The sequence below is a fragment of the Kazachstania africana genome, chromosome 1 (assembly GCF_000304475.1).
Source record: "Kazachstania africana CBS 2517 chromosome 1, complete genome".
In the NCBI taxonomy this organism is placed as follows: domain Eukaryota; kingdom Fungi; phylum Ascomycota; class Saccharomycetes; order Saccharomycetales; family Saccharomycetaceae; genus Kazachstania; species Kazachstania africana.
The window spans coordinates 1,365,879-1,390,643 of record NC_018940.1 but is presented as its reverse complement, the minus strand read 5'-3'; the positions used below and the strand labels follow the sequence as shown (position 1 = coordinate 1,390,643).

The 24,765-nt window shown below is 35.8% G+C and overlaps 14 protein-coding genes and 1 non-coding gene across 15 annotated transcripts; 9 read left to right on the top strand and 6 right to left on the bottom strand.

The window, feature by feature from the left end:
• Positions 1-214: 214 nt before the first annotated feature.
• On the top strand, positions 215-2,779 carry CYK3 (Cyk3p; the record flags this gene model as incomplete). The annotated part of the gene is made up of 1 exon (XM_003955208.1): positions 215-2,779. One exon carries the CDS (start codon positions 215-217, stop codon positions 2,777-2,779), a length of 2,565 nt encoding a protein of 854 aa, XP_003955257.1.
• Positions 2,780-3,036: 257 nt separating this feature from the next.
• On the top strand, positions 3,037-5,223 carry NUP84 (Nup84p; the record flags this gene model as incomplete). Its single annotated transcript, XM_003955207.1, has 1 exon — positions 3,037-5,223. The coding sequence occupies one exon, from the start codon at positions 3,037-3,039 to the stop codon at positions 5,221-5,223; it is 2,187 nt and encodes a 728-aa protein (XP_003955256.1).
• Positions 5,224-5,293: 70 nt separating this feature from the next.
• IWR1 (Iwr1p) lies at positions 5,294-6,370 on the bottom strand (the record flags this gene model as incomplete). The annotated part of the gene is made up of 2 exons (XM_003955206.1): positions 5,294-6,237; positions 6,304-6,370. 2 exons carry the CDS (start codon positions 6,368-6,370, stop codon positions 5,294-5,296), a joined length of 1,011 nt encoding a protein of 336 aa, XP_003955255.1.
• Positions 6,371-6,935: 565 nt separating this feature from the next.
• On the top strand, positions 6,936-7,006 carry KAFR0Atrna3G. The gene has a single exon. It is a non-coding gene; the product is annotated as a tRNA-Gly (tRNA).
• A 726-nt stretch (positions 7,007-7,732) lies between these two features.
• On the top strand, positions 7,733-8,647 carry KAFR0A06840 (short-chain dehydrogenase/reductase; the record flags this gene model as incomplete). Its single annotated transcript, XM_003955205.1, has 1 exon — positions 7,733-8,647. One exon carries the CDS (start codon positions 7,733-7,735, stop codon positions 8,645-8,647), a length of 915 nt encoding a protein of 304 aa, XP_003955254.1.
• An 82-nt stretch (positions 8,648-8,729) lies between these two features.
• On the bottom strand, positions 8,730-10,637 carry ATG20 (Atg20p; the record flags this gene model as incomplete). Its single annotated transcript, XM_003955204.1, has 1 exon — positions 8,730-10,637. The coding sequence occupies one exon, from the start codon at positions 10,635-10,637 to the stop codon at positions 8,730-8,732; it is 1,908 nt and encodes a 635-aa protein (XP_003955253.1).
• Positions 10,638-10,942: 305 nt separating this feature from the next.
• Positions 10,943-15,178, top strand: TRM3 (tRNA (guanosine(18)-2'-O)-methyltransferase; the record flags this gene model as incomplete). The annotated part of the gene is made up of 1 exon (XM_003955203.1): positions 10,943-15,178. The coding sequence occupies one exon, from the start codon at positions 10,943-10,945 to the stop codon at positions 15,176-15,178; it is 4,236 nt and encodes a 1,411-aa protein (XP_003955252.1).
• A 101-nt stretch (positions 15,179-15,279) lies between these two features.
• Positions 15,280-15,687, bottom strand: TMA17 (Tma17p; the record flags this gene model as incomplete). The annotated part of the gene is made up of 1 exon (XM_003955202.1): positions 15,280-15,687. The coding sequence occupies one exon, from the start codon at positions 15,685-15,687 to the stop codon at positions 15,280-15,282; it is 408 nt and encodes a 135-aa protein (XP_003955251.1).
• Positions 15,688-15,911: 224 nt separating this feature from the next.
• Positions 15,912-17,654, bottom strand: KAFR0A06800 (putative lipase; the record flags this gene model as incomplete). The annotated part of the gene is made up of 1 exon (XM_003955201.1): positions 15,912-17,654. The coding sequence occupies one exon, from the start codon at positions 17,652-17,654 to the stop codon at positions 15,912-15,914; it is 1,743 nt and encodes a 580-aa protein (XP_003955250.1).
• A 183-nt stretch (positions 17,655-17,837) lies between these two features.
• KIN28 (TFIIH complex serine/threonine-protein kinase subunit KIN28) lies at positions 17,838-18,752 on the top strand (the record flags this gene model as incomplete). The annotated part of the gene is made up of 1 exon (XM_003955200.1): positions 17,838-18,752. The coding sequence occupies one exon, from the start codon at positions 17,838-17,840 to the stop codon at positions 18,750-18,752; it is 915 nt and encodes a 304-aa protein (XP_003955249.1).
• Positions 18,753-18,780: 28 nt separating this feature from the next.
• Positions 18,781-19,770, top strand: MSS2 (Mss2p; the record flags this gene model as incomplete). The annotated part of the gene is made up of 1 exon (XM_003955199.1): positions 18,781-19,770. One exon carries the CDS (start codon positions 18,781-18,783, stop codon positions 19,768-19,770), a length of 990 nt encoding a protein of 329 aa, XP_003955248.1.
• Positions 19,771-19,798: 28 nt separating this feature from the next.
• PHO2 (Pho2p) lies at positions 19,799-20,974 on the bottom strand (the record flags this gene model as incomplete). The annotated part of the gene is made up of 1 exon (XM_003955198.1): positions 19,799-20,974. One exon carries the CDS (start codon positions 20,972-20,974, stop codon positions 19,799-19,801), a length of 1,176 nt encoding a protein of 391 aa, XP_003955247.1.
• A 173-nt stretch (positions 20,975-21,147) lies between these two features.
• On the top strand, positions 21,148-22,251 carry NSE4 (Smc5-Smc6 complex subunit NSE4; the record flags this gene model as incomplete). Its single annotated transcript, XM_003955197.1, has 1 exon — positions 21,148-22,251. The coding sequence occupies one exon, from the start codon at positions 21,148-21,150 to the stop codon at positions 22,249-22,251; it is 1,104 nt and encodes a 367-aa protein (XP_003955246.1).
• A 12-nt stretch (positions 22,252-22,263) lies between these two features.
• QRI7 (putative N(6)-L-threonylcarbamoyladenine synthase) lies at positions 22,264-23,424 on the bottom strand (the record flags this gene model as incomplete). Its single annotated transcript, XM_003955196.1, has 1 exon — positions 22,264-23,424. The coding sequence occupies one exon, from the start codon at positions 23,422-23,424 to the stop codon at positions 22,264-22,266; it is 1,161 nt and encodes a 386-aa protein (XP_003955245.1).
• Positions 23,425-23,546: 122 nt separating this feature from the next.
• Positions 23,547-24,746, top strand: RMT2 (protein-arginine N5-methyltransferase; the record flags this gene model as incomplete). Its single annotated transcript, XM_003955195.1, has 1 exon — positions 23,547-24,746. The coding sequence occupies one exon, from the start codon at positions 23,547-23,549 to the stop codon at positions 24,744-24,746; it is 1,200 nt and encodes a 399-aa protein (XP_003955244.1).
• Positions 24,747-24,765: the final 19 nt, after the last annotated feature.

Below are 24,765 nucleotides of genomic sequence, written 5' to 3'. Positions count from 1 at the left end.
CGCCAGAGATTCGGCGCATTGTTGCGGTCTTTTCCTTCACGGACGAGGTGGCACTCTTCGAGAAATTTGGTGAAATTGATCTGACTATTGACATTTTTGATATTCGAACCTGATGTATATTTATAGAAGTTCTATGTTTTAACAATTGGTCTTACCTAATTGCTACGTACCAAAGTGCACCAATTGCATTAAATAGCGTTTTTCACTGATTATTATGGTTTCAGCTAGTACAGTCAAACCTCCGTTCAATGTCAAGGCAAAATACGCTTGGTCTGGGGAAAGCAAGAGTGACTTAGGTTTTCTAGAAGGTGACATTATGGAAGTTACCAGAGTTACAGGTGACTGGTACTTTGGTAAACTTCTGAGGAATAGGAAATGTACCGGCTATTTTCCCAACAATTTCGTCACTGTAATGGAAGAAACCTTAAGAAGAACAGCAAGTTCAATGGATACAAACATCGAGCCTTCCTCTAAGATGGGTCTTCCGCCAATACCAAACAGATCCATGTTAAAGTCTAAACCTGAACGCCCGCATGCAAATATTTCTTCCTCCAAATCTACATCAAATATTAGAAATGAGAAATTCAATGACTACCAGCGACACTCAGTGGAGAAAATGACCCGTATGAAGATGGAATCATATAGATGGAATGTTACTGCAAGAGAATCCAGTAAACCAAGACGTTCTTTAGACGATGGTATTGTTCCATCCTTACCGCCACTGCCCACTACATCCGCCGCCGCCACAAGAACTAGGCATAATCATCCTGTAAAATCTTTTTCATCAAATGACCTTGCTGTCTCCTCCAATTACAATGGTTCTAGGGATGACTACAACTTCTATAAACACAATCAAATGTTTTATGATGGTTACATGCCTAGATCCACACCTTCCTCAAATACAAATTCCAATTCGTCTGCAATATTTTCAAATTCAAAATACTTGGATAATTCCCTCACTGACAGTGAAAATAGTTTTGCATTGATGAGTGATTTCAGTGCAACTAGTGCAGGTAGTTTTGCCAGACACAAGTGTGCGCAATCATTTGCTGATTCATTGGAAAGATCACAAAACAATTCAATGCATACAAAGTCACAGACGAATATCTCCTCCATGAATGGAAAAATGGGAGGTTTATTAAGAAAAATAATGCCAAAATCATACAAGTCCCCAGCCCCAACGTCCTACGAAACCGAGGAGCTCCCAAAGTTACCGGAACTGGATAATTTACAGATTTCTAAAACTCATAACGACGCTAAAGATTGGCTGACTGTAAAGTCACACCTAAATAGGTCAAGAACCCTAACAAAATTTGAAAAGCATCCCAGATATATGAGAGTACTAGAAGAAAATAGAGATATCGTTTTACATCCACAAGACTCCATTTATAACGGTTTAAATACCAATGAAGGCCAACATTCCGGACCACCAAAGGTTGACATAGAATTATCTGAATTGAACGTTGAATACATTGATGACATGACACGGAAGCGTTGTAGAAAGGAAAATGGTTTGGGACTGGATTCTTGGGCACAAGCTACTTTCTCAAATAGGTATGGTACCAGTATTGAAAAATTAAGAGGTATTTATATTTTTTGTACTGAGATGTTCAGATTGATTGATGATCATGGTTCGTCAAATTTCTCTCGAGAACCAAGAAACCTGAACAAAGTTTTATTTCAGGATTATTGCACACCATACGAATTGACCTGGTTATTCAAAAAATTGGCAAATTCGATCGGTATAACCTGTGAAATTGTCATTGGATTTCTAAAGACCCCTTTTGCCAACAACTATGACTTCAAATATAATCACTGTTGGTTAAGAGTACTTGTCAAAAATGAGTGGAGATTTATTGATGTCATCCTAGGTAATACAACAAATCCAATACACGAATTTGTAAGTAACGTAAAGAGAAAGCGGGCAGACAGCAGTTACTTTCTGGTAGAACCATTAAAATTTATATATACGCACATTCCACCAAGAGAATTTGAGCAGCATATCATACCAAGCATTGATCAATTATCTGCATTATATTTACCACTAGTTTTCCCATCTTTTTTCAGAAATGATTTAAAGTTGCATAATTATAGCACTGCACTCTCCTATTTAGAAGATAGTGAAATTTTCGAGTGTTCATTAGAGTTGCCTAATGACATTGAGGTGTTTGCGTCTGTGGTGGTTCCAACTGAGAATCAAAACAATTCTCAATATAATAAAATGGAATTGACGCTGACACAAATCAAAAAGCATAAAGTTGACTCCACTCGTAGGGTAGCATTGATTAAGGCTGTCCTACCGCCTGGTGCTTCAAAAGGTTCATTGTACGTTCACTCTGGTTTAAGGGGAACACAAACAACACTTGCGAACGTGCATCCGGTGTCGATGTTAATCCCACTAGAACATAAAGGTACAACCATGAACTATGAATTTGTTACTCGCGTACCATCAGAAAACGTTCAAAAAATAGAACTCTACATTAAAGAACCCCAAAGTAAATACTTATTTGAAGGCAATGAGTACACCTTTGAAATTACATCCAGCCCGTTTGATGGTGTAATGTATAACAGATCATCCAAAACGCAAAATAAGAGCCAGCGCATAGCAATAAAGTCACCGTCAGGTAAGGTGCACGAACTACGAAAGACTGATCCCAGCTTCCCATATGGAGCGTCAAGTCTGGATGTCACCATCACCGAAAAAGGTGTTTGGACAGGCCTCGTAGTTGCAGACTCTGGAGCAGGCTGGTGTCCATTTGCTGAATGGCTTTGTATATAAAAAGAAACACATTAGCATATAAAACTATACACGTTATGTAAATTAACGCTAGCATCGTGATACTCATCATCAGAAATGTCATCTTGGTACATTTCTTGTACAAATAGTAATACGCTATTGTAAAATCATAATTTACGATGAAAATTTTATTTGTTATTATTATTGAAATTTTAAGCTTTAAAACAAAAGAGTAGCGTTCATCATACTCTAAACCAAAACATCGCCAATTAAGTTCAATTGAGGACACCTAGATCAATATGGAAGTGGATCCTCAAAGTGAAGACAATTTGCAACATTACTTCAAGTTTTCCAATGTCTTAAAAGATTATATCGTAGATTCAATAAATAGCAAAGACAAGCCGGACCCACTGGATTTGATAAGGGAATTTCGTTCATTTACAGGGAATAAAGCTCTGCAGTGTCTAAGTAAAAATGACTACGACTTGAAGTCTTCTAATGATTGGGAGTTAGAGGCCAAATTCTGGCATTTGTTGGAATTATTATTGAGTTTTAGAACATCTGAAGACACCTTAGATCTAGAAAGCTCTGTTATAAATGGTTACAACTCAAGCGCAGCCTTTGAAAAGGATTTATTGCACAAGGATAAGCAACTATATCAGATATGGATAATTATGGTGTGGTTGCAAGAAAACATTACACTAGAGGAGAAGCCAAAAAATCTACCGACATCTAAATGGTCCAATTCTGTACTTACAGGAGTACTAAAAAGTGCAGATTTAGATGCACCTTTAAGAAATGTCCATAATCAAATTGATGTCAAGGATAAAGAGGAAGATCATATTTTTTATAAGCACATTTATAATCTATTATTGGCGGGTCAATTCGAGGCGGCCTTTAGCGAATGTAAAAGCTCCGACAATATTACGCTGTGTATGATATTTTGTGGCATGCAAGAATATTTAAATCCAAAAATTGACACTCAATTTGCAGAAGAATTTGAAGTACAACAAGGTGTTAAAAAGCATGCTCTTTGGAGAAGAACAGTTTACAATCTCTCACAATCCCCAAATCTCGATCCTTATGAACGTGCGATCTACAACTATTTATCTGGTACAATGCCTAGTGATGAAATTTTGAAAGAAACTGATTGGGATTCTGAACTATTACTAAACTTGAATCAAATTCTACAGATCAATATTGAAAATTATATGTTACAAAATAGCAAAATCGAGCAATCTGAACTTATTTATCCACTTCCTGATACTGCAATGAGCATGGAAAATGTATTAAACTTAGTCTCATCTAAGCACCAAAAAGAAAGTGAACATCCTATCAGAGTTTTAATAGGCGCCGTTATTTTAAACACATTATCGTCTGTACTCCATTCTTCTGTGGAAATGTTGCTAGATATTGTGAAAGGCATTGAAACTAGTAATGATTTACTAGATGAGCCATACTTGCTAAGAATTGTTACACATTTGAGTATTATACTAGATATAATCACTCCTGGGATTGTCTCCAATGATGATAAAGTCAAATTAATAACTGCATACATCAGTATTTTAAAACTTCAAAAGTTATATGATCTTATTCCAGTTTACGTTTGTTTCTTAAATGAGTCAGATTCTTTGGAAGCTTATTCATTCATATTATGTACCCTGGAAGATCCACACATAAGGCAAAAACAATTAAAATTAATGAGTTTTTTGAATTTACCAGTGTCAAACATTTTAAAGAGGACTACGCAACGGGTTTTCGTCGAAACGGAAGCCAATTATACCCCAAGTGAAAATATATCTATTACACAGGACATAAGCTTGACAGATAGGCACTTAATTTTTTCTGTAGAATGGTTGATTGAAGGAAAACTTTATGATGATTCTGTTGAGGCTATCGTAGCTTTTGCCAGGAGATTACTAATCAATGGTAAAATAAAGTCATTAGAATATTTCATGGATCACAATAATATTGAGGAAATACTCCAAAATTATAAAATTGAAAATATTTCAATGGATGACGACGAACACAATGATAATGATGATACAAAAGTAAAAGAAATTAAACAATACCAGGCTTTGATTTCTGGGTTCAAGCACTATGAAGAATGGCAAAAATCCATAAAACTTTTGAACTCAGAATCAAATATTCCCTCACTAATAGAAAAATTTCAAGAGTACTCCAAGAATACAGTAGAATTGATAAAAAGTTTCTTGGTAGAACTAACAGATGATATTAATAATCTGGACCATACTGTGCTCTTTGAAATTAGATCCTTGTATACTCCATATTTGATTATCGAATTACATAAAGGCTTAGTGGAGGCTGCAAACCTACTGAATATTCCAACATTTATCAACGAAGCACTGTCATTTACAAACCTAGTTGCAAATGAAACTGACAAAATTTATCTTTTATTCCAGTCCAGTGGCAAGTTGAAGGAATATTTACAACTCGTTGCATACACGGCTACACTAGTTGAATAAGAATGCTATATAATTGTACGTAACGACATACAATAAAGGAATGAGCAAACATTGGACTGTAGAGTGAAACTTATTCCTTGTCAATCATCTTTTTCAGTTGTGCAAAAATTCTATCCCTATGCTGTGCTAAAGGATCATCTTCATCTGTCGGGAAAAAATCATTTCGTTCATAAACGTCGGTATTTTCGTTGGTGTCATAATCACCACTTTCTACCAACTCGTCTCGGTCTTCGTCCTCATCATTATAGGATTCTTTCATCATATCTAAATCAATAACATGCGCTGAATTTAAGGACTGTAGAATATCTTGGCTTTGTTCAAATTTTTCAAATAATTCTTGATAAGTATTAATCTCTTCTGGTGTCTCTTCAGGTAGTTTTGGCCACGGACTTACCTCACCATTTTCTGATGCAATCTCTTCACCTTCGCTTCCAAAAAGAATTGATCTATCATCGTCCTCATCTTCCGGATAGTCATTTTGATAGTAATTTTCATCATTTGAATCCTCTTCGTCGGAAAGAAAGTCATCATTTTCTTCATCACTTTCATCAGGCAGAAGATCAATATCTTTATTTAGTATTTTGACAAATCCAACATTGGCTGTGTTGTTGAAAGGTTCATTATCGGATATCTTTTCAAGATGATAAATATCATAAACGTAATCTAAACTTGGTAAATTTGCTACTTGGCTGGAATAGTGCTTTTTACTTGGTTTTTTCCTCTGAACTGTATCACTGGATTCGTTATTTATTTTCAAATACTCGCTTACCATTGCAGTAATCTCTGGGGGTAGTTCTTCTTCATTAAGGCTATTGGTTTGCTCATTTGAATCTCTACGTTTCCTTTTCTTGGCATGTTGTTCTAGGACAAAATGTTTATTGCCAGAATTATCGTTCGAAAGCTTCAAAAGAGGAGTGTAGCTTTCTTCTTCCTTTTCATAAGATTGCTGATATACAGTTTTCGTAAGTTTGAAAACAAACTTGGCTTTTTTTGATTTCACTTCCTCATCGATTACTATTATACTTTATTGAAAGTTAGTTAAAGGCCTCTCTCGATCATAAATTTAGGTAGCGTACATACACAGTGCTTGGACTGAATCCTCATCCCTCCTTCTCTTGACTCTTATAAACTCAGGTGCTGTCGTCATTGTTTTTGGTATCCCCACCAAATCTGACCAAATTTTCAAGGACTCTTTCATTTTTTTTAGTATTTTTTTTCTTCTTTACTAAGAACAATTATAACAAGTATCCAAGTAAGCCTTGTCACAGTTCCTCTTTCAATTGCAAAACTCGCTAACATGCATATTGCTGCTCTTATCAATTGAAGAATCGTGGCGAAAAGTGCTCCAATTTTGGCCTATGTGTCGCAATTTCGTATTATACCATGCGCTTTAAAAGCAGTACCACCTTTCAACCGTCTTTTTCTCTTCAGACGTCTCAGTTCAGAGAATTCCCTACAGCAATTTATGTCTCACATATCTTGAGAAACACAAGCATTACACCAGAGACATCCGCAATAATGATAATTTTTCTTCCTTTAACGCTCCAAACAAATGAATCCATATTTTCTTGTCCAATTTCGTTTTCGAAACCATAAAAAGTGAAAAACGAAGGGTGCAGTTCAACGAGGAAGCTTAATGGGAAATGCTGAAGATAGAAAGTTGAAAGTTGGAAAATATGGGTCATATAGAAATTATTTACCAACCTCAAATAGCGCAAGTGGTTTAGTGGTAAAATCCAACGTTGCCATCGTTGGGCCCCCGGTTCGATTCCGGGCTTGCGCATTCTTTTTTGTTTGCATTGCAAGTTTAGTTGAGATAAGCAAAAAGGCCTCTTCAGTCCTAGAATTAATGTAACGAGACACTTTGAGAGAATTTTGCAAAGTATCTCGTGTTACTGCTTGTACCAGGAGCATCACCAAAGTGTGCAATAAACCCAATGGGCTATGATACGGAACATTCTTCTGAAGCAAGCCGTAAAGTGATATGATACTGTCATTCGTTATCTGTGCTGTCTGTGCATCAGCTTTATAAAGAAAGAGAGGCATATCTCCATCTGTGACATGTATTGCATGGAAAGAGAATGACAAATATTATAGATATATAAATAGTATTAAAAAAGGTAATACCTATTCGCATACTCTAGTAGAAGCACCTAGCGCAACTCGGTGTCTGTAGACGAGTCCTAGGAGACAAGCTATGTCTAAATGTAGTGCAAATTTACCGTTATTAATTGACTTTTCTATTTTGCTTTTCTAGCCTATTCCAAAAGCGTGGAGATAGAATGCATACAATTTGTGTTCCTCTAAGAAACCTTTGAAGTGTCTTTAACCAAGTGTCGTACCTGCTTCATTCTAACTATTGAATACACACTTTCTTTGCTCTTTTATTGAAATTATTATCTTGTATTTTCTGTGACATTCAATATGTGTGTTGCCAATATATAACTGAATTTAGTGACACAATGCCAAATAGCAATGGGACAAATGGCACAGAATAGCATTTTAAGCCATGAACTGCATTTCACCCAACGTCTTTCAATGCCCAGCGTCTGAGCTGAGAAGAACTGTTACAAAATATACAAATGAATATCTTTCTTTCTATGGCAGAGCCACAATGTCAATTAGCAGAAGAGCTTTCAATGAAAATAGTATAGTACTAGTAACAGGAGGTTCTGATGGATTAGGCTTGGAGATTGTAACACAGCTTGTACACAAGAACATCATGAAAATCATTGTGATTGATGTATCACCCCCAAAGATACCATTTAGTGAAGATAAAATTGAATTCTATAAATGTGATATAACAAACTTAAATGCAATAAAAAGAATTCACAATGATGTCAAAGAAAAATTTGGCCACATTTCAGTGTTGGTTAATAATGCTGGTATAACAAAGATCAAAAGCTTAAAAAATTCGTCGTATGATGAAATCGAACGAGTTATCAAGGTGAATTATATCGGCGCTTATTACATAATGCAGACATTTGTACCCGATATGATATTGAATAGACATGGTTATATTATCAATATTGCATCAATACTTGGAACTGTGACACCTGCAAGGTTAACTACATATGGGGCTTCCAAAGCTGGATTGATTTCCTTGCATAATTCAGTCACTGAAATAATTAGAGCGTCATTCCCGAATGATAGCTCAATACAAACATTGCTAGTTTGTCCAGGGAAACTTAGTACAAATATGTTTGCTGACGTTTACACACCGTCAAAAATCCTGGCGCCGGACATCAACGCTACAACACTGGCAAAAAACATTGTCGATACAGTTTCAGATGATACAAAAATGAGTACTCTTAAGACTCCATACTATACAAACATTGTTCCCATTTTTAGACGTCAATTAGGATGGCCTTATTTGTGGCTACTAAAAAAAATAAGCAGTATGGATGAAGTGACTGCCATATGATTCTCAAACGAATATATTAAATTATACGTTAACGGCTCGTATAGACATTATATAACCCATTGCTTATTCATTCTGGTGCTTTTTAAGCTCTCTCCAAATTTCCAGATTTTTTTTTGTCATAGTCTTTCATGTACTTCGAATAGTGCTTTAAAATGTCAATAATTTCTCTTTCTCTTTCCTCAGAAAAATTCGGCAATTGATCATTCGCAATCACATCCGAAATTGTGACCAAATCTGCTTCTGTAACGTTGAGCGTATCAGTTAAAACTTTGATATCCTTTTGTAAATTCTCTGATGTTACTCTTGGGTCAATATCTTGATAATTAACGGTTTCTTTGACCATAGCAGCTAGTTTGTTGAATTTATTAAAAAGTTTACCGCTATACGTGCTTGATTTGTAGTCTTCGGGAGGTCTTTCTAATGAGATTTTATGGCTTTTACTCATCTCCTGATCGATTACTCTATCGATTTTTTTGAAGTCATGGTTTTGTTGTTCAATCTTTGATAACTGTGTAGTCTTACTGCTTAATGTCTTTTTAATATTCTCGTTTTGGATGTATTTGAGCTTGCGAAATTTAAGTAGCTCTCTTGCAGACCCCGCCATTCTAGTTAACTCATCGAGTGGTTCATTAATGTTATAATAAAGTCTACTTACCATTTTCTCCAATAAAATTGCAGACTCGTCGTATGTATTACTCAGATACGAAAGTTGCTCCACTAAATCTGTTTCCTGGCCCTTTTTATTGACAAATTGGGCCAAAGCATCATTCAGATCTTTCATGTCGTATTTTAAGTCATGGAAATTTCTCGTTATACGTCTATTATATTTATAAACACCATTGTCTAAAAGAAACTCATATTTCTTATAATCCTGTTCAATTGCCTGGAAAGAATCCTTTGTGGTGCTTGCACTATTGAAATTTTCCTCATTCTGCCTCTTATTTGCATCAATATTTTCCTTCGATGAAAGTAATATCGATGAGGAAGGTATAGGTAATGATGCATGTATTCTAGTTGTACTAGTTGGATTTAATGGGTTGCACTGCAAACGATTCTTGGGTAACGATGAAAAAGTAGCTGAACTATTGATAAAATCGGACCAGTGAGGGTTATTCGGATCTAAAAAATCATTAATTATTGAGGTCTTCCCAATCTCTTTATTTTGTAAAAGCTTGTTGAGAAACTGTGTGAGCATTCTAATTCTATGTCGTATAAGTTTTTCGTTCCTGTTACTTACAGATCCATTTATAACAGAAAGTGACAAATCCACTGGACCAACATCTTCAGAGGGCAAAAGATAGGTGGAGGAATTTGAACCAGTAATAGCCTTTCCATAATTTTTTATACTTTGTTTCTCTGGAATTGGAGGTATTAAGGTCATCGGAAACAATTTTAACAGTATGTTTCTCAATAATTCAAAGTCACTATACCGTCTTTTTACCGTATTGTCCCCAAACTGGATGGTGTATGCAATATAATTCCTTCCCTGCCCTTCAGAAACTTTATTGGTCTCTTTAATTTGAACCCTCTTACTTCCTTCATTCATAGTGCTGTCGTTCAAATTAGAAGAAGGAATTTGATGCAAACTGGTAACGCTATTCTCCTTTGAATTACTATTAGCAGACAAAGAAGGTAGTGTCGAATCTGCAGATTTTCTATTGTGTAATAGATCATCTGCCTCACTGTTATAAGTATTATTAGGGTTCACTGGTTTCTTCACATTACTTATTTTCACAGGAGTACTTTTCGACATAGATTCTTCCCTCCTTTGATTTTGCTCAAAGAAAGGATTATCCTTTTCAATAATTGCCGTATGTACCAAACTCTGTTCCTTTTCAGTATGCAATTGTTCGTCGATGTCTGGAATGTTTCCAAGTCCAGAGCTTACCAAATCAGCCTCTTCCTTCTCTTCCATGTCATTGGTAGTGACTGTTTCACTAGTACATTGGTCCAATCGTGCTTCAATCGTCTGTAAGTTTTCACTAGACATCTTGAAAACCGCAAACTCAGAATGTCTCTTTTATAATAGACTCGAAACTGTACTATTAACCGCTTTGCTATCTTGTAAGACAATTCCGTTTCCTTAATTTTTACTTGATAGATAATCTCACAAATTTTCGCCACTATTTGTTCTTCGCCGTTACCCTCCCTGTGAAATTTTCCATAATATCGAATTTGAAAAATTTTGAATGTTGCGATGAGCTTCGAGATTATATGTGGAAGAACTGGCTCCATCTAAGCTTGTTTTATCGGAATCCATATTCAGTCGGCATTTCTAGTAGAACGCTACATGACATGTCTACCAATCTGCTAATTCTTAGATTTGCATCTCGAGAGAAAGTGGTTGGCCTTTTGGCAGAACTGGTAGAGCAAAATCAGTTCGATGAAGTGTTAGAACTTGTACAGTCAGCATCATTAAGTCTATCGGACTGTACTAGCATTGTTGATAGGATATTTGATAAATTTCAAAAGAAATTAGCTTCAGTTCTCGAAAGTTTTAGGGAAAATTATACCGCTGAGAGAGATTATATTCAAGTATTTCAAAATTCAAAAGAGCTCCAGACATATTTTGAACTAATTTCAAAAATCCCTGAACTATGGGAACAGTTTAATAACTGGATTAATACGAATTTTTTGTGTTACGTGCACCAAAATACTAAAAGACTATTCAGTGAGGACTTCTATACAAATGTTGTCATTCGTTTAATTAAAGTCGATGAAACAACCTCAAATGAAGACTCTGGTGACGATCTAGAAATTGAATTATTGCTGAATGTTTTGGAATGTGTCTATTTGAGTGAAGTTTCACCCGCTGTCAATCACTGGGAATGGGATCATGTCCTAATACTTTTCCTAAACTCCAACATTGAGTCCATTGCTTCTACGACATCCAAATTGATGAGGTGGAGGGTTCAACAGATTTATGGCACTTGCCTATTGCATACTGACACTGATGAACTAACTTGGGAGTCTATAAAATACATGTTTTTGGAGGCTAAATTCCAAGACTGGAAAGAACGTAACGCATTAACTTTTCTTCTTAGATTCTTAGCTAAAAACGAATTATCGCCTAATCAGTCTCAGTTCATGATGACAGCTCAATACTGGGAAAATATTAATACCGCTTTGAATCATAAGGTTCATGAATATAGAAAATTAGCTCTTTCAATTTTAAAACTTTCAGTTCAAAGAATTTCAGGTAGTGAAATAACATCGACGAATATAGACTTATTCAACTGGAGTACCACCCAAAAAGGTGACATTTTGGAATCATGGAAAAAATACACTACATTATATGAAATGATTGCTTTAGATACGTCATTGAACCAGATCGAAGCTGCTAAAAGCGATATTTGTTCTTTATTTGAAGATCGATTCATTCATCCGGATTGGAACCTAATTTTACTTTCTACTGGCTTACAATCTTCAATGGAAAGTGTAAGAAAATACTTTGCTTCTTTGCTCTTCGAAGATCCATTCCAAAAGACACTTTCAGCGAATATGTCACTATTGAGAACAACTTTCTTGCCTTCTACATTGTTGGCATATAATTTCACTACTACTGAGGACTTGAATTGTCCTTATGGGGATAAGCTTTCAGGTTTTGTTTATAACCTTTTGAATCACGCTGCTTTAAATTCAAAATTATCGACTTTGGAATGTGTTTTGAATGTACTAGTTGACCAAGGTCCCTCTTTTGAACCTGCCAGAATTTACGTCGCATTTGGCATCTTACAATTTTTGCAGGAAAATGAGAGCTCTTTGATTGAACTAAATCATCTACTTTTGATCAGGAAACTGTTTGAATTTGAGAGTGAAGAAGAGATTTTCCAGATTTCCATTCAAACAATTTATTTGAAAATGCTGTTGTATACAAGCTCTACCATATCTGTTAATGACTGGATTGGAACTATATTGGTTCATTTGAGATGTTGCAAAACCTACAAATTCATAAGACCTTTGATACCGTCCTTCAAAAAGATTGCTTTGGATAAATTCGATTCAAAAGGCACTTATGAGGCCTTGCTCAAGAAAGAGCCTGTAAATGATGTTATCGTATATCTGCTGTTCGAACTTGAATTATCAAGTGAGGATATTTATAAGGAATACATTATAGAATTAATTGCTTCCGGTTGTGATTTTGAAAATAGCGACAAGATAGAATCTTTAGCTTGGGAGTTTATGAGTGAATTGATCAGCAACGATTATTCTGATGATAAATATCTTCGAATGGAAAAGATACTTCCTATCATTGACAAAGAAAAGCTGGAGTCTGCTGATTTTGATGGCTTATATGGCTCATTATTAAAGAATTTCTCAAACTCCAAATTTATGTTTTTTACAGGAATCTGCAGGATAGTTGGTGGTACCTATGTCACATTAGAACAAATGCTAAATATATATCCCTCATTAGTGGAGTGCATCAACGCATCTGATAATATGAGTTTCAGAACGAAAGATATCCTTTACGGGGCATATTTTAACGCGATTACATCGATCATCGACGAGACCTCGACTGAAGATGTTCTTGAAAAATTACTTGACATTTTGACAAGCATTGTTCTGAATTACAATTCCTATTACAATACTAATATGGCAATCGCTGAGTTTTACATCAAAATTTTTACCTTTAAGCTTTCTCAAAATTATGTCGAAAAATCTGCAAAATTATTACTGAAGATATGGGAAATAATTAGTAGAGAGAGGCTAGTGTTGAAAGAAAAAAACCTACACTTAAGACTCATTGCAGCAATCTTTGACTCAAAGCTTTTACATATCGCTGGGGACAATTTAAAAGAGTCACTGTATGAGGTGGGTATGGAGATCTGCGATTTCTCTTTTTCTAGAAGAGGCTTGCTGCCACTTTTAAGTAAGAAAGTCTGTCAGTTTGTCAGGGAATTTCATTGTCCTGCAAGTGATAATCATCTCGATGACTGGATAGTAAGCATCATTATTAATATTTTTGTCGCCCAACAGACAGCTATTAACATTTTCAAACTAAAACCTGTTATCGGTAAACTTTACGATTCAAGAATAAATGTAGGGCCATCTTTATCTTCTGTTTACTATGAGGTATATGGTGATGATGAAGTAATTTCAAAATTCCAAATAATCTCTTTATTACTCCACACTTCCAACAGCTTCAGAAGAAAAATAATAAGTTCTATTATTCTCGATACAAATGCCTTATATTCGAAAAAGAGGATTGATGGTCCAGAAGAAACGCAGAGACTATTCTTATGGCAGTTGTTGATGCTTTCTCTTTGCCTCTGTGATGACAAGAGCCTAGATGAAACCATTTCTGATGATATTTTAAAAAGTACTGAAAACGAAGCGTCTCCTTTGGTAAGAGTTTATAAGGAATGGTTCATATCCTATCGTTTAGTTTCAGAATATGAAGCCTTGGGAGTTAGTAAAAACACGGACTATTTATTTAAATTGTTAAATGATCATAGCAAACCGATTTTGGCTGTTTCTGCGGAAAGGATCCTGTTCATGACGCTGACAACGCTAAGCAAAATGAATAATTCCAGTTTTGAAGGTCTGTTCGAAAAATACGTCTCTTTCTTGGTAGCAAATGCTACGTCGAATAAACCGTTAATCAGGCATTTCTCAAACTCGCTGATACTATCCTTCTGGCCAATTTTCAATGAAAGGGTAGAAGATCGTACTGTAAAAGCCATTGTTGAAAATCTATATAATAATGCAAAGCAAACGCAAATTATTGGCCAATATAGGGCTGGTGATGCCAACGTATGGGATATATTTGACGACCTCACTTTGACAGGCATATTTGGTGGTGTTATCAAAAAGGTAACAGACCATGACATTCAGTACATTTCTCAAAAGATGTTCTTGAAGCACTCAAATTTATTAGGAGACCAAATTGAAATTGGCCGTGATGAAACTTCTCTATGGTTGGACAAGAGAAATTCAGGATCTAAGGAGAAGCCATCATTAAATACATTCACTGATACTAGCAATACATCACCTCTACAAACCAAAAGTGGTGCATGGGAAACGGTGATGGATCTTGATAATAACAAGACTAATGATGTCGTTAAACGCTCAGATTTGATTGTCATTTCTTCGTTAGTTGATAAGCCACCAAATTTGGGTGGTATTTGTAGATTATGTGACGTTCTTGGTGTTGGTTTGTTGACTGTACAGGATATAAAGGTCAAGAATCATCCACAATTCAAGAATGTTGCTGTTACAGCCGACAAGTGGATGCCAATAGAGGAAGTTCCAGTGGACAAAATTATTGATTTTATGAAATCCAAGAAAAGGGAAGGGTACACTTTAATCGGATTGGAACAAACTGATAAGTCTATCAAACTGGACACAAATTACAAGTTTCCTAAAAAGTCTTTAATTTTGTTAGGAACTGAGGCATTCGGTATTCCTGGACATCTATTAAGTGAGCTTGATCTTTGCTTAGAAATTCAGCAATTCGGTGTGATTAGATCAATGAATATTCAGACGGCTACAGCAGTTATTGTACACTCCTATACAATTCAGCACATGTAAAAATATTATGTAAAGTTATATATACTAAAAAAATAGTAGTGGTTTACCTTTCGTTATTATTTCATTATTTTCTTAATGCAGTTATGTCATGAAAGACATGACTATAGATAAATAGAAGCAGGCCCTTTTATATCTGATGATGGAGTATCACTTTTTCCCGTGGTCCTATAAGTATATTCTTCATTCAATATGTCGATCCTCTGGCGGTAGTTGTCCATAACTAAGTCATTTTCTCTGTAGGAATCAGAAAAGAGTTGTAAATCATTGGCATCAATTGAATCTAGTTCATCGTCATCGATACCTAGTTCTTCATGAATGTGTGTTTTCTCGTATGTTCCCTTCAATTTATCAATATATGCTCCTAATCTCGCATTTGAGTTCTTCAAATGGCTCATGGAATTCTCGATCTCATTTCTTATCACTGCAATCTCCTCAAGTGGAGTTTCCTTGATAGCGGCCTTGAATTCGTCGATTTGAATAGGTTTCTTATTTCCTGCTGTAGAATGCATTAGAGTATATAGATGTCTTCTTATATGTGTATGAATATTTGTTCGTTTATTGCCTGTGGGGAGGAGGTCTTTAAAACTTTCCCTTTGGTTTTTTAAGTAGAAAAAGCATCCATAGTATTGCTTGATAACGCCGCGCTCCGTCCGGGTTATGATAAAATTGAATACATGAGCGATCATAGCCATTCGATGAGGTGCATCGGAAGCATGGAAAGGAGACTTCTCACTCACACTTCCTTAGACTCTAGTTTCTTAGGGGTCATCGTTCTCTGGAATATACCGCTCGCTACCGTCAGCATTCCCTCTTTGTAAATTTTCGGGTCTTCGATTCTAGTAATCCAGCTAAAGAGCTTATTTGGTTCGACAAAGTCGACTTCACCCAGTTGTTTATCTGATAATGAAATAGAAGGTAATATAGATTCGTCGTTGTCTTTGAAATGGTTTTGTATCAGGTGATCAATGACAGGCCATCCATATGCATTTGTAAATTTTCTTCTCACCATGATGTTATTATGTGCGTCACCGCTGGTGGCCACTATAACTTTTCTCCAAGATATCCCATTATGATGCCATCTACGCGCTATTACCTCCTGTAAATTTGGCTTACTGGAACTGTAGAATGACTTAAGAACCGTGTCGGAATATCGTTCTACAATTGCGTCAATATGATCTTCGCTATACACCCTATCATGAATAATTGAGTCCTCTCTTAATTCAGGATCAGATAAAAACGTTTCTTTTGGTGAGGCTGGTACTAGAATTGAGGTTACAGAGTTTATGATAGAGGCACTTGGCAATCGTTCCTTTCTAGATTTTAGTTTTTCAAGAATATCATCGTAGTCAAGGAATAGTAATGAGGACGTGTAGAGTGGTACAATTCCATCATTAATTGCATTAGCATATAAGGTCCTTCTTTGGAATTTGAGTAATATCTTGGGAAGCGGTGCACCAGACATCAAATATAATAAAGATTGGTTATCATTCAATGTATCTTTATGCAAGCTCAGATCTTTACCTGTCTTACCAACAAGTCCTTTTGACAAGGCATATTTCACGTATGCAGGATTATTAACGGTATGGAGTCCCAGTAAAGGTGCGGCCAAAGTGATAAAATTGATCGGTTGGACTTTCTCAAAAAACCATGGATACTTTGTAAAGATATATTCCATTGCGAATGTTTGAATTAAGCCACCGAGTGAATGCCCTATAAAGGATATTTTAGTTATGGAATCAGTGTATAAATTTGTGACAATATGTTCTGCCAGGCGGTACCCCAGATACTTAACGCCCTTTTCCGTTTGGCAAACGTTACCATTAAAGCCTTCTACGACTATATTATCATCTTTACTGCAGTGTTGATAAATCTGTTCCATCAGATATGACATATCAGCAGTCACATTTGAATGCAAACCATGCGTTAAGACGACAAGATGTGTATCAGTATTGTTAGTCGATTTATGAAGGCCCCAAATATCTTGTGTATTCAAGATTTCAACGGAAAGATTAGGCTCTGAATTTTCGATATTCGTATGATGTAAATATTTGTTCTTTAAAATGCTCTTACAAGTACCTAACGACACTTCAAAAGAGACATGACTATCTGTATTGAATAGCATCTCACTCATTACATTAACAATCCAAAGAAAAGAATCCGATGTGCCCCCTTGGCTTAATTGTATAATAAATTTATCTTGTGGTTGAATAATGGATTTAAACTGCGGTATATCAGAAGTATCTTCCACTTTTTCGGACTGTTTATATTTCTTTGTAACTACGTCACAGTATACATTGAAGGGTCCTCCCAAATATCCTGCTCTAAACTTAAATTTGGAGACATTTTTGACTTTTAACCATACCGGCAATTCGCCGCTATATTTTATGATAAACCTTTCAATCTGGGCTATTTGAATGCGAGACTTTGAGTGCCATAATATTTTATCTTTCTTGTTTGAATGTGTTGTCTTTTCCATATTCAATTCAAAGGTTATATCCCTATCATTTGTCTTTGTAGATCCTTCTATATAGTTCTTGAACTTTTAATTGTCGATGAGTTGCGGAATATTTTATCTTGTCAGTATTTTGAAAAGTATCAATGAATCCAAAGACATTAAAGGAAAGTATTCACAGTACATGGTCAGTAAGACTAAGCTAGCATGGAGTATAGTAAAGAAAAGAAGGTAGGTGAGGGTACATACGCTGTTGTTTACGTAGGAACACAACGTAGTACTAATAGACAGATCGCTATAAAAGAAATCAAAACATCTGAATTTAAAGATGGTTTGGACATGTCTGCTATAAGAGAAGTGAAATACCTACAAGAACTAAATCATCCAAATGTTATTTCCCTGATAGATATATTCATGGCATACGATAATTTGAATCTAGTGTTGGAGTTTTTACCAAGTGATTTGGAAGTTATTATCAAAGATAGAAATATTCTATTCACGCCTGGAGACATTAAGGCATGGATGTTAATGACATTGAGAGGGATTCATCACATACATCGAAATTTTGTACTGCACAGAGATTTGAAGCCAAATAATTTACTATTATCACCGGATGGTATGATCAAGATTGCAGATTTTGGTCTCGCGAGAATAATGCCAGGACCTAGGGAAACACTGACAAGTAATGTGGTGACCAGATGGTACCGTGCTCCAGAACTATTATTTGGTGCTCAGCACTATACTTATGCGATTGATATCTGGTCGATTGGTATTATATTTGCGGAGTTAATGCTCAGAATACCATATTTACCGGGACAAGACGATGTAAGTCAAATGGAAGTCACTTTCAGAGCCCTTGGAACGCCAACAGATAAAGATTGGCCGGAAGTCTCGAGCTTTCCCAGTTACAACAAACTACAAATATATCCCCCTCCCTCAAAGGACGAATTCAGGAAAAGATTCATTGCTGCACCAGAAAGCGCATTAGATCTAATGAACGGCATGTTGACAATGAATCCACACAAGCGTTGGGACTCTTCACAGTGTTTACAAAGCGTATATTTCACTGAATTACCGCCACCATCAAATCCTGAGGATATGAAGAATTTTCTTAAAAAATAGTTTTATATAGATCCCTATAGTATAAGTAATGGATCAAGTAATGACATTCAAGTATATATTTCCCTCCAAGAGAGTTATAAACAAGATTTTATTCCAGTTAGATACGCCATTGACGTCAAAGTATCTACTGCCACTTTATGAAGATGTCTTCTTAGGACGAAGACCGTCAAGGAAAGTATCTGGGGATGTTTACTATATGATGAGCGAGGTCCTAAGGAAAGTGAAAGATAGAAACAGGTATGAACCAATGGAATTGGCAAAACTTCGAAAGGATCTGCTTTTCCTATCTTCACTGAACGGTTGTAACGACGGAATTGCCAAGCTTTGTTATGATATTATAAAGGAAGATAATGAATCGACGGATAACAAGACAAAATCGAAGGATTTACTCCTGCAATTAGTAAAGCATGGCCATTTGCTCAGTTTTAAACTTGTTGGCGATATCTATTTCTACAAGACACAAGAATTTGATGAGGCAAAGAGATGGTATTCCAAATTTGTCGAGAACTATAAGGATCGAATCTTTGATAACGAAGTGTTGGGCAATGCAGCGGAAAATCTTGGCATAATTAGCTTCCATGATGGAGATTTTGAACTTGCAGAGCGCATATTTTTGAAAGTCATCAAAATGGTTCCTAAGGCCCAGTGTGTTCGATCAATTTTTTATTTGTCCCAAATCTATATCAAATATGATCCATTGAAATCTAAGATTCTTCTGGAGAGCTGCTGCTCTGAGGGTTTCAAGGAATCGTTTAAGGAGATTGGGTATTTGGAAATGAGATATTTTGAAAATTTTGAAAGGGCAATGGATTGGTTTAAAATTGGTATGGAAAGTTTTGATATAGAATGTTTCTTTGGTTATTTTGATTGTTCTTATAGATTGCAAAAATTTGAGCAGGCATCACACTGCTATAAGAGCATGTTGAAACTTTCAAATGCAAGTACCAATTATAAGAATTTGTTTGATCTTTTTGTGAATAATAGAAGAAGTGAAATTAAACAACTCATGACGATGTAATTATATTCAATTATGCATTTATATATACTTATATATGATCTGGATTTTTGAAAAAATCCGGTATATCATTAAAATCCAGGATAGGATTAGTGTTATTATTGTCCGCTAACCATGTATCTGTGAACAATGCGTCGTTTTGATTGTGAGTCACATGTTCCAGCAAAGAATTGAGCTCGAAATTAGTTTCATTATTTTGTAAAATGACTGACGCAAAACTAGGATCATTTAGATACTGTAAGTTTTCGTTATTTGTTGGTTCTATGAAATTATCGGCAATATTGGCTAATGATGAATTCAAGGATTTTTGGTCCAAAATAAAGGAATTCATGAATTTCAGAGAACTCTGCAACCCATTTAGTACTTGTGGTACTCTTGAACCGTTAAGTAGAGTAGCGTTGCTTACTTGCTTGCTCTCAGAGAAATCATCACATAAGTACCATTGATTAGATGCATTCTCGTCAACAAAGAAAACTGCAAATGTTGGAGGCTTCTGTAAAGTCAGTTGTAAATTTGCTAGGCTATCATCATCACCATCGGCATCGTTTACGATATTATCGATGTTTTCTAGAGTAAGGGAACAGGAGACGATGGAGTCAATAGGAAAGAATATTCTAAACAGCATCTGTTGGTTATTCGTCGCTGAATAAGTAGTGAAGAAATAATTAATTTCGAAGTTTTTCTTTGAGATAAGTACTAATAAGTCAGTGGAACCTTTCATTATGTTACTCACTGAAAAAGGTGAAAGATTTCTTAAACTTCTAATGAGATGAGTATTCTGATCAGGGATGGTACCCACTTTATTTCTACTCCATGAGCCCACTGCAAGTGAGGAACAGTCGATTAGGTAATAGTCGTTATTTAAATCCAATGGAATCTTATCGAAAGCCCAGTCTACATTTTCAGTACTGGAACCATCACTGTCGGAGTCATTATCACTCTGTGAACTTATCACAGAATCGCTTTCCCTCAATCTTTTTTTCAGTTTGGCTCTTCTGTTCTGAAACCAGATAGTAACAGTCTTCTCTGGCAAATCTATCAGCTTGGCAATCTCTCTTCTTTGTTGCACTGATGGACTTGGATTCGATTTGAATTGTTGCTTTAAAAAGTCCAATTTCTCACCCGTGGCTCTATTTCTTTTCCCACCTCTAAAGGGAGAACGTTGTTGACTCTTGTCATCTTTCTCATTTATTCGATATTCGTCCATGATCGTCTAAAGTTTGGCCTTATTGTATCCTGTTTGGATATAAACATTTCGTGCATGTCTGTTAAAACAATCTCTGAAATTTTTTGATAATATCCGGCATCTAGTTTATCAAAATGTATTGATGTGATAACATCGTTAAGATCAAGTTTACGTAGTCAAGCACGCAATAGAACATGTCTTTGAAGAGGTCACATCCTGAAGAGGAAGATGTAGAACAATCAGGTAATGAGTATGGTGGGATAGACGTTTTTGGGGCTTTAAACGAGTACAGAAAGATGCAGTTAGAGTTAGCTAAAGATAGAGCAAAAGCTATCAAAGATGGAGACATCGGTACGGTAGTTGATAGATTAGAGCAAGTTGATAAGTTATTTGACGTAGTAAAAGGAAAATCTGACAATGTTTTGCTTGCTTCCGACGCCAAAACGTTGGTTTCGATTAATGAATTGGCAGAAATGAACGTTAGAAATTTAAAGTTAGGTGAAAATAAATCAACTCTTGCTATAGATGATATGATGGGTTATTTGAAGAAGTTTCTCCTGAAAGAGTATTTCGATCTTAATCAAATAACTCTGGCAGATACACAAGGGAGTCTTGAAGATAGCAATGAAGATGGGAATGAAAATGAAAAAGAAGATGGAGACAGTAGGCGACAGGATGTGGCTACCGCTATTGGGGAAAGGTTCAAAGAGAGTACAATACGGAAGAATTACTTGTCTCAATTTCAAAGGTACGACGAATTTCCTCAATTTAATTGGTTTAGATTGGGAACATTGTACACTAACGTAAGTAAATCAATCTCTGCGACAGATCATCTACTGGGACCATTTTCGTTGGAAAAGAAAGTAAGAACTATCAATAAAAAGCCAAGGGTTATAGAAAATATAGGAGAGATGACGAGAGCTGAAAAGGTGACACGCAACGATTTAAATCAAGATCAGAATGTAACAACACCAGAACAAGTGAAAAAATGTTTCAAGCAACTTAATAAGAAAATAGGTGTGGACGGTAGAATATCCTTATTTGAATTCATAATAAATCCGACATCATTTGCGAAATCTGTGGAAAATTTGTTTTATACAAGTTTCTTAATAAAAGAAAATAGAATAATGTTAGAACCCGATGAAGAACAAGGTGTACCGTATATTAGAATCAGACCTGTGGATAAAGCAAAGAAAGTGAACAATTCGAATCAAAATCATATCATCTTCCAATTAGATATGCCAACATGGGAAAAATTGAAACTAAAATTTAATATTACAAAAAGCTTTCTAGAATAAATCATATAGTATTTATTTACAAGTTGATTTCCAGCCGGACAGTCCGATTAAATCAGTCAATGGCCAATTACGAATGGGTAAAATATCCATTTCATTCTCAATCATCATATTCTTTTCTCTCTTAAAGCATTCGATGACTTCAATTCCTGCATGTCCTATCATAACGGCATTATCAGTACAAAGATCCATTGATTCTGGAAAATAAAAGGCAGAAAAATGTGAGGCTAAACGATCCTGTAGCATTTGTCTCAATCTGTTATTACAACTAACTCCTCCTGAACATACAAAATTCATCTTATTACTGAATTTTTCTGGGTTCAGTTGGATGACATGTTCAATCTTGGTAACTATATGTTCAAATATTGACTCTTGGATTTCATTAGCCACTCTTTTCAAGAAAGGAAGGTCCTCACTCTTAGCGTCAGTCATCAAGTTCTTCACATTTGTAATAAATGGCGCAAATGAAAAGGCCTGTGTTTTCCAGTTATTGTGCTTGGTCAGAGGATTTGATAAATAATGAATCGGTTGATGCTGATTAGGGTTACCTACGAAACTCTCTAATTCTTTTCCAATCATATTTCCACGCAGCCCAATTTCCCTACCACATTTGTCCAATGCATCTCCAGCAGCAATATCTATACTTTCGCAGAGAATCTCATGTTCTAACACAGATTTTGAACTAACTAGAATAGAATGACCTCCGCTAACCAGCAGACTAATGAACGGAAATTCTATCTCCTGACTGAGCCTAGGTACCAATAAGTGACCCAGCATATGGTGAACTCCTAATAATTTGCATCCAATTCCTGCACTCAATCCTTTTGCAAAGCTTAGGCCAACAGAAAGAGATCCGACCATGCCTGGGCCCCTTGTGACACATATTACATTAGTATTTTGAATTTGAGCCCTGCTAAAATGTGTTCTCAGTAGTTTTCCAAGTTGTTCCTGGTGGTGGCTGACAGCATCTGTAGGTATAATGCCTCCAGTTTGGACGCTGTCCAATGTGCTTTTCACGTGCTTCACTACCTTACTCCTCCCCATTGAGTTCTCCGTCTGGAGATAAGCTATACTAGTATCATCACAGGACGTCTCTATTGCCAGTATATTGTAGTATCGACGGCAGAAGATACTATTCAGACGGTAATTAGAACTGATTATACGATTTTTCCACATTGTCAATCAGATTCGTACATTGCTGCTATGAATTTTTTTTTCATTTGATATTAAAAAATAGAAATGAAAATGCTCATCGCATATGAAATACCACTTCTCGAAGTCAAATAAGTGTCTCAAATATGTCTGAATTGCATCACCTGCTGACTTTACCTCACAGGCCTATTACCGAAGAGTATTACTTTCCAAAAATCCAACACTTTCTTAAGTGTGGTGTACCAGCCACCTACACTCTAGAACAAGCAGCAGCCTTTGAGAAGGACAGCGAGGAAACTTCTGAATCAAATACTACTCCACTCCATATTTTGGCAAGATCCTTACCCAAAGATCTGAATAATGAAGAAAATGAAGTGATCTTGAAAATATTCAATATATTTTTCGAGTATGGTGCAGGTTGGAATTTTATTGATTTTGAAGAAAAAACTATTGGTGATTTGGTATTGGAAAAAGGTTATACGAAGGACAGTATGCTCTACAATCGTCTTATAGAGGCTGGTGTAAGTGCCGAACTTCTGCTTAGAAAAGTTAATGGTGGAGATATCGAGTTCATCGAGGATGAAGATATTTTAAACGACAATGAACCAGGTTCTGAAAATACTGACGCACCATCGGAAATACAAGATGTTGTTACTGAAGACACAGATGCAACTGCTGCTAATCCATCAACTTATTTGAAAACGAAATTAGAATATAAAGAAGACTCTCTGATTACAAAAGAAAACAAAGATGGTGTAATGATGGACTGGGAGGATGAAATTATGAAGCTAGCAGCAAATACTATCTTTCCAGATCTATCAAATACAACGGATTCGATAGTGTTAAATATCGGTTTTGGTATGGGTATCATTGACTCTTACATTGAAGAAAAGAAACCAAAAATGCATTATATATGTGAAGCACATCCCGACGTCCTTCAAAAGATGAAAGAAGATGGCTGGTATGAAAAACCAAACGTTGTGATCTTGGAAGGTAAATGGCAAGACACTTTAAATGCATTATTAGATGAGGGAGAGGTATTTTTTGATGGTATTTACTATGATACGTTTAGCGAGCATTATGAACATATGTTAGAGCTTTACGATGTTATCGTTGGTCTCATCAAATCGGATGGTGTCTTCTCGTTTTTCAATGGATTGGGTGCAGACAGGCAAATCTGTTATGATGTCTACAAAAAAATTGTAGAAATCGACGTCGCCATGTATGGTTTCAAGTGTGAATACACCACCATTGACATTGGTAATCATTTACCCGATTGGAAAGATGTTAAGCGTTCATATTACAATTGTACGTATTACTATCATCCACGTATAACATTTATATAAAAGAATATGTTTACAGTAT